At 42.0% G+C, this 13,220-nt stretch overlaps 1 protein-coding gene across 4 annotated transcripts in view; it reads left to right on the forward strand.

The window, feature by feature from the left end:
• The window catches only part of MARCHF8 (membrane associated ring-CH-type finger 8), an 84,269-nt gene extending 73,809 nt beyond the window's left edge, over positions 1–10,460 (forward strand). For all 4 annotated transcript variants that reach the window (XM_063405736.1, XM_063405739.1, XM_063405737.1 and 1 more), the window contains 2 exons: positions 2,912–3,059; positions 5,585–10,460. In XM_063405736.1, coding sequence (XP_063261806.1) covers positions 2,912–3,059; positions 5,585–5,889 — 453 coding nt within the window. In that variant the 3' untranslated portion in view covers positions 5,890–10,460. The remainder of the gene's footprint in view (positions 1–2,911; positions 3,060–5,584) is intronic.
• The last annotated feature ends 2,760 nt before the right edge of the window (positions 10,461–13,220 follow it).

Consider the following 13,220-nt stretch of genomic DNA (forward strand, 5'->3'; position numbering starts at 1 on the left):
TTTGTTCTCCAGGATCCTCTGAGCTTTCAATGTCACTTGTCCTTACATCAGGATTTTGAGACAGAAGTCACTGGTATTCTTAGCACAGACAAGTCTTGCCATATCTACCAAAGTGGAAGAGGTTAATAACAGTAACCTCAGTCTGGAACTAGAATAAATGAGAAACATTCAATTCAGTTATGATGAGCCTAAATCATGTAGGGTGAGAAGTATGAACTGCAGCTATCCAAAAACTGTTGTGAGAACTGTTCCAAATCCTAAAAGTAACTTCTAACAGAAAATAGAGCAGATTTCAAACACTTCTTATTTTTTCAGGGAGATGTACTGTCTGCAAAGTGTAGAGCTTAGCATGTCCAGTGGATAGGATGTCCTTTGTTTATGAGTGTGGTGGATCATTGCCTTCTAAAAAACTGCAGATTTTGGCTTGGTAGCCCCTTGGCACAGAGTTTGGTCATCATAAGCTCTGTTGTCTGTGCAGGCGATACTTTGCACAGCCCAGCCATAGGACAGGAAAGAAATTACTCTAGAGAATCCAAAGAAAGAAGAGTTGCTATAGTTGTCAGTTGACTGCTGATTTTTCTTCTGTGCTCACTCTGCCTGAAGTGGGTGGGGAACATTTTCTGAATATTTGTGTCCTTTGGAAAAAAAAATGTTGTGCACCTTCAGGAATGAGTCACTCAACATCATTAGTTATATCTGAACAGGTCATCTGTGGGAACCAGACAAGTTGTCAGAAGGTAGGGATAGAGCCATAAATAGAAAGAGTTTACCTCTCAAATAGTTCTCAAGTATTTGAGAGGTTCAGCTGCAGCAAAAATATGATGCCTCTGTATCTTCAACTCAGCCCTTATGGCAGTCTTTCAGTCAGGAGAAAACAGTCTGAAACTGGTGAATATGATCAAGATGGGGCAAATAATAGGGCTGCTTCTTGTCTGGAGGGTAGAAATGGAATTAAACTTCCTTGGCATCTTAAGATTGTATTGCAGCATTGGGCTGTTCAAACACTAAGTTCCTAAAAGAAGAGGGTGAGAGCAAAATGTGTCATGGCTCAAATGAAAATGAGGGCAGACAAGAGAGAGATGCTTAATTTTAGAATTTCAATTTAAAAAGAGACATTAAATCTAAATTTTCTGCTGTTGTTTGTTTGTTTGTTTTAACAATGCTTGAAAAGTCCAGAACTGCTGACTATTTTAAGTGGGAAATGCCACGTGCTGTGTCATTAGAATAATACAGCATGGACCTACAGATTTGAGTTTCCTCACTGGGCTAGTGTGCAATTTTCAGAATAATTTCTCTTTTGCTTTGCAGTCATCTCTCTTGAAGCAGTGAGGTGGTGCAAGCTGGTTTTATGACTGTGGAGCCAGCAGTTCACAGGAGGTATTGTCCAGCAGAGGAGCTCAAGATGTGGAACAGAAAAGAGAGCTATAAATTAGTCAAAACACAGGTCCTCCTGGCTCTGTAAACACATTTGCAAATAAGTCAATCATGGTTGCTTTTTGGCAAAATAATTTGATTAATTTGTACTTTCTATCAAAAGACAAAGGCAATTTTCTATTTAACAGATAAGACAGAAAGGGAATGTTTTGTCCAATCTTTTTCTAAAATTATTTTAAAAATACAGCTTTCTAGTACAACAAGTCTAGCATGCCATTCTTGGAAGTACTCAATTCTCATGCCATGATGAGGTTTGGATGCCCACATACCTGGAAATGTGGCTGGACAAAGAGATGTGTCTGTTGGCAGCACAGAGATGATCACAAAGTCTCTGTGTCGTGTTTCAACCATTCTCATTTTTGTGGCAGTGGGAGCAATAATTCAGCATAATGGATGATTTCAATCATACCATTCAGGTCATCCTCACCCCCTTCTACATTATGACTCCTTTTTGAAGTCCTCTTTTTCTACAAATTATTCTATGAGACATCAAATGCCCATTTTTATGCATGAGATGTTTATATGTCCCAGCATGTATTTTGTGAAAGTGTGAAAAAAGCCCATGATAATTCTCTTCCAAGCAGGTATGCTGAGGGATGTGTGTCCCACATGCAAAAACTTTCATCATATACATAGGGAAAATTACAGAAAAGAAATTTAAAACACAGCTTCTGGGTGTCCCGGGTATGTCTGGCATATTAGAAGCATCGATAATAATTGTCTAGTTGCCTTGTATCTCTCTGCAAGTACGTTGGCCTGATTTTGTGCAGTACATGTGTGATTTTGTTTTGGGCTATATAAGCATTATTGATAGATGCAGATCTGGGGATTTAATTTGCTGCATTCTCTCACTTAGAAAAGCTGTGATCCCCATTTTACTGTATATTCTTAGGGCATATGTATGTAAGTGCACTTGAAACACTGAAAATAAAGTGTGAGTGTCCCTGCTGTAAGTGGTGTTATATACATGTGAAGATTGAATGGAAGCCCAGAGGCAGGAGGTGAGAGCTGAGCAGCCATGGGACAGAGATCACTGTGAGGTATCTTTGCACACCCTGCTCAGTTGGATCTGCCACTGCCACTGTTCTGAGCAAGGGTACCCACTCCAGCTCGTGACACTGAGCCGGGGGTGCTGTCCCGTGGGAGCACAGAAGGAGCAGCACTGTCTGTGCTGGAGCTGCCCCGTGTGGGTGAGCAGGGCGTGGTGGTGACACTGTGACAAGGCACCGGGTGGGAGCGGAGCACTCCGGGCCCCTCTGGCACCGGGATGGCTCCTGTCACCCATCCTGCCTCCAGCTGCCAGCTGTCACACATGTGCTGTGACCAAAGCCATGAGACCGTCTGACTCTGAAAATCCTTCTTAGGAGGAAACTGGTCTCCTGCCTGGTTTTTGTTCTTATCAATGTTCTCTTTTCATACTCTCTAGTAACTCCAATAAAATCCTAATCTCTTGCTCTGGTTCCTGGTTTCTTGCCAGTGGGAGAAGCTGCAGATGACAGCCAGCGAGAGGAGGAAGATCATGTGCTCTGTAACATTCCATATCATTGCCATCACCTGCGTCGTGTGGTCTCTCTATGTCCTGATAGACAGGACTGCTGAAGAGATTAAACAGGGACAAACTACCGGTATGTCACTTGCCTATCTTCCCACTTATGCTCTTGGAATAATTATTTATCCCAATTGCAGAGACGATGTGGATTGTAAGTGTTAAACTTAAACTAGTCAGTTTTACCCTGGTGTTGGGCTGGTTTAAAAGCACAATTCTAAAATTATTTAGTTAAATCAGTAAATTAACCAGTGAATTAATCTTTGGGTACTTTTTAAATCTATTTCAGGTCAATTTAGTTTGCACTTGTGAAATGCATGGATATGAGAGCTAATCCACTGTAGCCAGACACAAAGTTGCACTGCCTCAGCAAATTTAGGTCTAAATTTGCAGATAAGGATGTAAGCATTTGTTTGCTGCTATGACTACCTTTAAACTGGGCAAAACTGGAACAGTTTTAAAACAGAGAAGAAGTAAGAGGAACCTAAATTCAAATCTTTGAGGTAAATCAACAGGATTTTCTTTCTGCGCAGTCGTCTGTGGGGTAGGTTGGTCATCAGTGAGAGCCATGTCAGGCTGGAAAACCTTTTATATGAGTGATTGCACTTGAAGCAGAAGAAATTCAAGTTGAGTATTAGGACTCCAGTTTGCACAACTGAGATAAGATGCATTGCAGTATTACCAAGGGCTGCCACCCAGTGCACAGGTACCTTACCTTCTTGAATAGAAGGTTTTCTTTAGTATGTCAGTAAACATACTGAGCTGAAATGTGTTTACTCAGTATGCTGGGCTGCAGATTTGCAGCTGTCACAAAACTGTTCCTCAGGCAGCTGAGCCTGAAGGTGGGGATAGAATGGATGGAAACTGTTAGCAGGCAAGCTCTCCTTGCTTACAGAGCACTGCATGCCAGCTAGACATGCAGGTGGAAAATGTTTTGCTGATGATTAATAGTGTCCTTGGAGAGGTAGTTGAGCATTAATAAACCTGTAAATCCACAGAGCTGTTACAGTCTCTTCAGAGCAGAATCCCTCGAAATTAAAAAGTTATCCTCTCATTTCTTATTTAGACTATAGTTGGATTGTTCATGACTCAGTCAAGAAGCTGCTTTCAATGAAATCCCTTATTTCTGTTCCATCCAACCCCATTTCTTCCATGAACAGTGAACTTTACTGGCCTTTCAAAAGTGTAAGGTTTCCATATGATAATGAAGAGGATATGTTTTTAAAGATTTAATGTCTCCAGGTTATTTTAACCAGTAAATATATTAGATGAACATAACTAGGAGGAAAGATGTGAATATTTGGTACATATTATAGTGCTTTCTTTGCTCCTTTCACTTGGATTCTAAATCCAGGGAGTGCTGTAATGAGCTGGAGGATGCAGAAAGGGCGTGTGGATATATATTCATGTCCACACAGGGGCAAGCATGTGCTGTCACTGCCTGCAGACAGCATCAGACAGCTCGCCTTTGAATCAGAGGGTCAGATGTGAATCACAGGTGGGATTTCATCAGTAGTAGGGCTGCAGTGCCCTTTGTATTTTGGGACTAAAATATTTTCATTCCTCCCACACTACCGTGCATTTCCAAAACAAAATCTTGGTTAAAACTTCGAAGAGTCAAAAAAATACGGTTTTATTCTCTGAAAAACCTGATAATGGGTGATTCAGCTTAGTTTCATATCCATCTTGTGATGGCACTTATTTTAAAGAGGCTGGATGAATACAGGACCTATGTAAGGAGAATATGTATAAAATGAATAGTTTTTTATTTAAAAGTGGTTGATAGAAATGTAACAAGATCCACTGCCTAAATGTTCAAGCTAGACAAATTTAGGCCAAGTGATGGTGGTAATTTTTTAAGGACAGAGGGTAAGCTTGGAGTGCTTCAGCATCTCCGGCACGTGCAGTTTTGTTTCAGAGGAGATGCTCAGATATTCAGATACAAGTTAATGGGTGTGATGCAGATAAAATTTTTCTCATCTGCATAACAAACATGTCAAGCTATATGGTAACAATCATTCCTTTATGTCTCCATGTACTGTGTGATCACAGAGTGGAACAGACTTCTTGGGTCACTGAGTTGAGTGTCTGCCATGAAGAGGAAACTATGCCATAGAATTGCTTTCATAATTTGATCCAGTCTTTGTTTAAAAACAGGTGTAAAAGGACCTAAGCATATTACTGGTGGTTGCCTTGACTCTGTGATTGTACTGCATCAAGACTCAGACACAGCCAATCAGTTGTTTTAGTTTTTTCTCTGGTGGGGAAGAATGTGATATGTGAAGCAGAAGTCTGTAAGTTTGACTTGAAAAGGGAAAAAAAAAAAAAAGCCAGACAGGAAAAATTGCAAAGTAAGAATAGTTTGCATGACCCAAACTCTGTGACAGTTTCCGTACAGTACATTTTTGAAAGATCCAGTTTAGTCCAGCTAAAGAAAGCCTGACTGCAGTAAATTAAGGTACTTACATAAAGTTTGGAAACCCAACAAGGCCTTTGTACAAAAATGCCCTCCTAAAGAGATGGTAGGATAATTTCCAGGGCCTGCTGTTTGACTGGCAGTCTCTGAGATGAATTTAATTCTTCTTTTTATTTTCTTTCTTCCAGGTATTCTAGAGTGGCCATTTTGGACTAAGCTGGTAGTTGTGGCTATTGGTTTCACTGGAGGACTTCTGTTCATGTATGTACAATGCAAGGTGTACGTACAGTTGTGGAAGAGACTTAAAGCTTATAACCGAGTAATATATGTACAAAACTGTCCAGAAACTAGCAAAAAGAATATTTTTGAAAAACCTGCACTAATGGAGCCAAACTTCGAAAGTAAAGAAATGTTTGGGGTTCACCATTCAGACACAAACTCTTCTCATTACACAGAGCCAGAAGACTGTGCTGCAGAAATCCTTCATGTCTGATTGCTAGGTGGAAGGGGTGTTTCTGTATGTCCTTGAAGATTTGAATATCATTGTTTACTGCAAACTGCTCTACCTTTTTAAAATCAGCAAACAGCTGAGGGCTGGCGGATGAATTTTTTACGTTTGTTTTTTTGGTGGAATTTTTTAAAATCCCTTAGGCATATCTCTCAATGTCATCATGGTTGCATACCTCTCAACATTTTGTGTCTCGTACTGGCTGGTCGAAGAGCCACAGGATATTGGGTAGAATGAGCCTTGGGTTTGGTATCAAGGAAGCCGCTAGTGAGCTGTCATCAGCTTCATGGAGCCTGTTACTTTAGAACATAACTCTTAAGTGATTCTGGAGGATGTGTACTGGGGAGTTGGTTGGGTGGTTGGTCTGTTCTTTGTGTGATGAAGGAGGTGGTTCCAGATAGTGAGAGAAATGAGAGAGTCTAATCTACCACTAACACTGCCACTAACATTGTGTCTTAGGCAGCAGGTGTAAAATTTTGCTTTACATATTGTGATGAGACTTACAAAGCATATAGCACTTTTAAAAATCTTTATTTTGTGATATGTATGTCAAATGAGAATGAAACTTGAAAGAATGTGTCATTTTTTAAACATTTCTTCATTCTTTACCCCATCTATTCTTCTGGAACATAAACCTCTTGCCTTATGAAAAAAAAAATTCAAAATTTCAGTCTGTGATTTCCAACACATGCCCACATTATCTTACTAAACATAACACTAAAAAATCTCTGCTTCTTTGGGTTTCCTTTGAGGAGCAATTTTCCTCAAAGGATATTGCACTTGTAACTTGTATGAAGGGTAGTGGATGTGTACAATGTTTGGTTTCTGTGGTTTCAGTACTCTGTTTTGGGGATTGATTTTGAGGGTTTTTTTCCCAACAGGTCAGACCATCAACATACTTGCACATATACACCTGATGTAACTTTCATTCCAAACCATTGGCAAAGGGTTTGTTGCTATATTGATAAAAATGTGAGCTGTTATAGAAAAAAGGAAACTTAGTCAATACAGCTGAAACTGGTTTTCTTTCTTTAGTGCTGTGTCATGTGTGAATTACCCAAGAATTTGATGTTGTCAGAGGAGATGCTGACATCCAAGTCTAGGAAGTAAATATCACATTAAGTGGATAAATTTAAAAATACCTGCCTGATGTGATGCACTGTGTGGTCAGAGAATAGTATATGTCTGTGCTTTTGAATTTGGGACTAGCTTTTTAATCAGTCAGCTTTCATGCAAAGAGAGGGGCAGTGTTAAAATCTGTTTGCAAGGCTTTAGACAGAGTTGCCCAAAGCCTGGGGTGCCTGCAGTTGATTTGTCTGTCCAGTCTGTTTCACTGCACCACTGTCCAGCTTTAGCCCTCATTTAACCAAAGTCTCAGTGTGACAGGAGCAGAAACAAAGCCCCATGAAAAGTCAGCACATGAGGCCTCTGCATTTGAAAGCTGACTTTCCCTACCTGAGCCCTGTCTAAATCTCTGTAAAGTCAATGATGAAAATACGGCTGGTTTTAATAGGAGTTGCCTGGACTTCTCAGGTAAAAGTTTCTGTTTACTTGTTGAGATAGTGAACTAAATTCTGAGCTCTAGTTCAAGATTCACCTAGTATTTTTGAAGTACAACTTTGGGTACATTCTTTTCATAGTAAAATCAGCTGCTTTAAGACTTCTAAAGTATAACAGTAAGAGATCAGGGATTTTTTCCTTAATATGTAATATTAATTTATTTCTAAATCAATATTTTAGTAGAAGGCAGGGAAGGGACTCTGGTAAGAGAACACTCATCCCACCCAGTGGTTTCTAGAAGCTGTTAGAGGAAAAGCACATGTGCCTCCGTCACTTCATGCTTGAATATTACTGTCTGTGATCTTCATGAACAACATGGTACCTTGTTCTTGAGATGTGTTAAAACATCCAGACCTCTGGGCAGTCCTGGTAAAGCTGCACTGGCATGGATATGTGTGCTGTACTAGCTGTCAGGATGTCCCATGCTTACAGGCAGACAAACCCTGCATACCTGCTGGTATTGGGGCAGTCTTTGTGACCATACACTTGCAGAGTTTGTTGCCTGTGCCTGCCATAATTTAAAGTGCAATTACTCAAGACCTTTCCTGAACTCTGCTGTGGGTAATCCTCTTCTATTATGAGAACCCAGATAGTACACTGTCTCGTTTTGGTTTTAGTTTTGTTCTGTGAAAGATTCCCTAGATACACTCAGGTGGGTTAGGTACCGGGTGTTGCCCGCCCTCGTGATGTTCCTGTGGAGTGCCCGAGTGCACGAGGCCTGCCGGTCGCGAGATCTGACACTGCACTGCAGGATGCACACAGTCAGCTGCCGGGCGCCGCTCTGCGCCTTCCCATCCCGCCTGCGGACACTGGGTGAAATGAAGATGGACAAGCCCTGCTGTGAACCTGGCTGTTCTCCAGCTCACACCTGGGAGGCTCCAGTGTGTGAGCAGTGTTCTGGCACCGCCGGCGCAGCCTACCGGAACTTGCTGGTTCTGCTTCAGTCGCTGTTGTACGTGATTCTGGGTGAAACATTGCAAAATCTCATCTGGTGCTTTGGGAGCTGCATGTGGAATGTGCCGGGTAGTGTTCAGTGTATTTGGGGTACTGAAGGCTTTGCTGTGCCCCTGAGTATCTTAACTTGTAGAGGAAAATCATCTCCAGCAAAATCACTTGGGGAAAAATATTTGTGAATGAAAATGTTTTAGCCAGTGTTGCTGCTAACAATTCCCTTTCCCAGCAGGTCTTTTCTGAATGAAAATTAAGGCCTATTACTTAAACTCTCTATACTGCTTAGAAATGCTTATACCAGGAAAGGCTGCAGAAGAGATCCATCTGTCAGGGGTTTTCATTTATGCTGGTCAACATTTCTCGTGCTGATTCTTACTTGGTGTTAATGGTGGGCTTCTGGAGATGCAATTCTCTGCTTCTGCATGGTGCCATCAAATATTTGAGAAGGCTGAATGGTGCTTTTTTTCTTTTTTCTCCTCAAGAAGATACTGTTGACTTTTTTCAGCTTCCAGCTGTTAGGCACTGATGCCAGCTCAGGTGAGCTCTGTCCTTTCTGTTCAGATGTCAGTAAGGGGAACAACCACCCCTGAAAGATCAGGCTTTCCAGTACTTCCTTCTGGCAGCTTTTGAAATTACTGAAATGGAAGCCTGGTCCTTGTACCTTGGCCAGAGTTAGCTTGGGTTACCCCAGGCCTTTCCTGAGACCAGAATTTAAGTAGGAGGGAGCATAGGCTTAAAGCCATCTAACACAATCCTTTCCCTGGATTGCCAGAGCCTTTGCTGATATGTCCAGTGCCCCAGATAACAGGCCCAGTTCTATTGACAGCACTCCTGTCCAGAAAGACACTATCTGGGCCAAAGAAATTCCCCTGCTCTGTCCAATTTGATGAATCTGCCAGGTCATGAACATGCATCATGTTCATAATACAGGTGTGTGCTGCAGAAGGTTGATCCCATGTAAGAGCTGATGAGATACTAAATTCCTGTGAATTCTCAGGACTTTTTTACAACTGTAAGCCTGTATTTTGGGAGTGACAGTGGTGTTTGAAATGTGTTCTGAAGAGGTGGCCAGACCCTGGGAGAGCTCCCTCAAGTTGAGTATCATTGAGATCGGCTTTGCTTCAGCAAGGAGGCATTCAGTGAAGATTGAATGAGTCTGCAATAGGTTAGAGAAGCTCTGGGCCTCTGTGCTGTACGTAGGAATTCCTGGGAAACAGCTGTAACTCTGTTCAAGCCAACCCCCTGTATTCAGAGCACGAGTCCCACTGATGCTGTAAGGAAGGAGCTGCTTTGCCTGCCACCCATGGGAAACCTTGGAGTGATGCATGGATGTGGCCACGCACAGGAGCTGGCTGCTTCTGCCCTGTGTGTGGCAGAGTATGTGTCTACTGCAAAGTAGGAACCAGGTCCAGATTTCTCCTAAAGCTGACGTGTGTTAAAATCCACATTTCTGGTGTGGTCTGCTCTGGAGACTGGCCAGCAATGAAAGGGAAGAGGTCAGTGACTCTGGGTTGGGTCCCTCTCAGATACAGGTGAAACAAGGCAAATACAAAACAAAGATATATTGCTGGCTGGATTTCCTTAGTGTTGTATTAGATACGCAAAAAAAATTTCTAAGTGGGACCTTTCATTTTGTGATTATTTTTTAGTTTTGAGATATTGCGGTGTCTGTATATTCCAATGAAGTACTGAAAGCACTTGTCTCTGTATAGAAGATAACTGTTTTAAAATTGCAGCTAATCTTGTATTTAGGTAAAACATTTGTAGATAAGTAATTGTATAATGTTGAAGAACTTTACACTGGCATGTGTTGTATAGTTTATACAAGACACTTCATACTTCTGCAGAATTTTTTAGTTATTAAATTTCTAGTAACTTAATGTATAGTTTTGTATCCTTTCATGTATGTTTGTTTTCTCAGTATTACCACTTGCAGAGTTATTTTTAGTTTCTTAAACTGTAATTCGTTATTTGTGTGTGATACACAGGGTTATTGACTGCAGCAATAAAGTGTTTCTATAAAAAACCAGAAAAACCCAAACCCATTATAGTATCCATTTTGTTTGAAAAAGCATGGAGAGAAAAATTGAGCTCTCCAGTAGTAAGGTGAGCAAAGCACAGACCATGATGGCTCTTCAGAGTAGCAGACCAATGCAGAGTAGCATCCCATGACAATTTGATGATAAAATGATCTCTAATGATAAAGACGTTGTAACCATCGGAATAATTGGGCAACTCCTTCGATGCAGGTGCTTTGGCCTCAAATGCCAAATGGGGAAATCATGGGGAGAATTTTATGGTTTCTGCCATGCAGGAGGTGAGGAGGGAAGAGTCCCATGGCCCTTAACATCTGACCACCTGGAATCAACACTGCATGGGGCATCAAATGCTTCATGTCTGAAGTCAGCATTCTCACATGCGTCTCTGTAGAGGTGCAGAGCAGAAGATGCTCATTGCTATGATTTTTCTTCTAGGAGGAATATTAATTTTGTATACAGAAGAGGAAATCTTTAGCAGTTTCACTAGAATACATTTCTAGCACCAGTAGGTCAAGGAAACTGCACTGCTGTGAGAGAGCTTGTTATAAAGGCAAACACAAAGAGCAAAGACCTGGAGAGTTGTGTCTGTAACAGACACAAGGGGGCTCAAAGAAAAGCTTTTCATTTCTGTTTAAGTAGTAATTAGTTTTTCATTTTCTTTTAGGTAAGGGAGGGAAGGAAATCTTAAATCTGCAACCCTGAAGAGGTGTCTTCCATGCAAAACATATGTCTCTGTCCTACATTCCCTTAGTAAAAAAGGTCTGGCTGTAGTAAATTAAGCTACTTACATAAAGTTTGGAAATACAACAAGACCTCTGTACAAAAATACCCTCCTGGAGAGATGGTAGGATAATTTCCAGGGCCTGCTGTTTGACTGGCAGCCTCTGGGATGAAAAGCTGATAAATGGTTTAAGGAACAGAGCCCGCAAAGCCATCTGGCTGCGGTTAAAGTGTTCCCTGTCTTGGGCTCAGGCATCTCGAGTTAATTTAAATTAACTTACTTCCTCTTGTAAACCTTATTTTCATCTGAAAGAGTGTTACTGTCACTGTGTGAAGTGTGTCCATCTCTGAGGCAGAGAACAGCATTGGCTCAGCAGCATATGGCATGGCTGTGACTCCAGGAACAGGATTTTTCATCTGGTCCTCAGGAACTGGTGAGTAGTTACTGGCATCTGGCTGGCAGGACCAGCATGACTTGCCTCTTGGAGCAGGGCAGAAGGAGGCAATTGGGAAGCAGAAGGGGAGCATTTTGCAAGGTCCATAAGTGCCCTGTGGAGGCTACAAAGGTGTCAGAAGATGCAGCTCCAGCTGCTGAATTCTGAAAACCTCTCTCAAAAGTCAGGCTGGCATCTGCACTGCTGCAGGAACTGGACATCTCCTAGCCCACTTCCCACAGACACCCTGTGGACCAGTCTCCTGTCAGCCACCCCTCCATTTCAGATTTCCCTGTCCCCAGTGTGTTACCCCTCTCATGCTGTGCTTGTCCTTTTCCTTTCAGTCTAATTGTGCAACCCAAATTTCCTTCCTCTTGCCCCCTTCCTCACTTGCCTCTGGGCCAGGCTAGCTGTGAGGGTTGTGCTAGGATGTACCAAATTGCAGACAATGTGTGGTTGATAGGAATGACCATAGAAGTACCCAGAAAAAACACTGCAGACAAAAGTCAGTGTCCCCTTGTGATCCCAGTTTTTCCTGTAAATCCTCTAGACTCCAGTCTCTGATGCATAGGATGCTCTCTGACATTTTGGTTTTGTATTGTGTACCACAATACAGCAGGGGAGGATGTTTTTTCACTGCCTTGGGATGGATTTATAACATAAGAAAATCAGGCAAGAATATCTCAATATAGAACAAGAACCGAACAGAGGAAAACTCAATTCATCTTGGCTAGATGGGGAAAGGAGGCAGAGGAGGTTTTAGTAAAAAAAAAAAATCAAAAGAGCCCTGGGCAACGGAAATGGGGAGCAAATTCATTGCATTATACTGGTAGAATAATTGGAAATGTAATTAATATTGCTCAGGCAGGGTCGAGTGATAGCAAACTTTAGGAATACTCTTTAAAGTGCATTCTAGGAAAAGGCAAGAATGGTGTCAGAGGAACTGCTATCTGAAAATAGAGAATAGACTTTGAGAGTATTAGGGAGATGAATGAAGTTGTCTCAAAGGCTTTAACATCAGAGGAGTGTTTGAAATAACTGCATAAAACGCAGAAGGCTGTACAGAGCAGAGGGGGGGAAGATCACCACTCAGGGGTGCTCATTAAATCCTGAAGCTTCAAGGAACTGGGCTTGTAATTCCTAACATTTTTAGACTTCGCAAAAACAAACCTCCCAGTCAATTTTGCTGGCACCGCCTTGCTGTGCTGAGCTGTTCTGATACTGCCTCAAAGGCCACCTGCAAACGAGGCAGGCCAAGCAGGCTTGGGAGAATGCCTCACTGTTGGAGCTGTAGGGTCTGGGGCTGGGACAGCAGGTTCCTTTGTCACGGGAAACAGTTACCCTTGTGGCTGGGAGAGGGCAGGAAATGTCTTGGGCTGGTGATGTGATCCCAGCTGCGAGAGCACAGCTGTCTTGGAGAGTGTGTCATAGGTCGTATCTGCTTTACTCCTGAGCATCCCAAAATAACTCACCAAGTGCGGTTGTCCCCTTCCTACAGATAAACCGAGGTCTCTCTAGAGCCTGGCTTGCCGTTTATTTTGCTCTCATGTTTACCTTCTTGCTTTGAAAGTGCCGTATTAAAAGAGAACTGATTCTAATAATGGGATTATCT

This window comes from Prinia subflava, chromosome 9 (assembly GCF_021018805.1).
Source record: "Prinia subflava isolate CZ2003 ecotype Zambia chromosome 9, Cam_Psub_1.2, whole genome shotgun sequence".
NCBI lineage: Eukaryota > Metazoa > Chordata > Aves > Passeriformes > Cisticolidae > Prinia > Prinia subflava.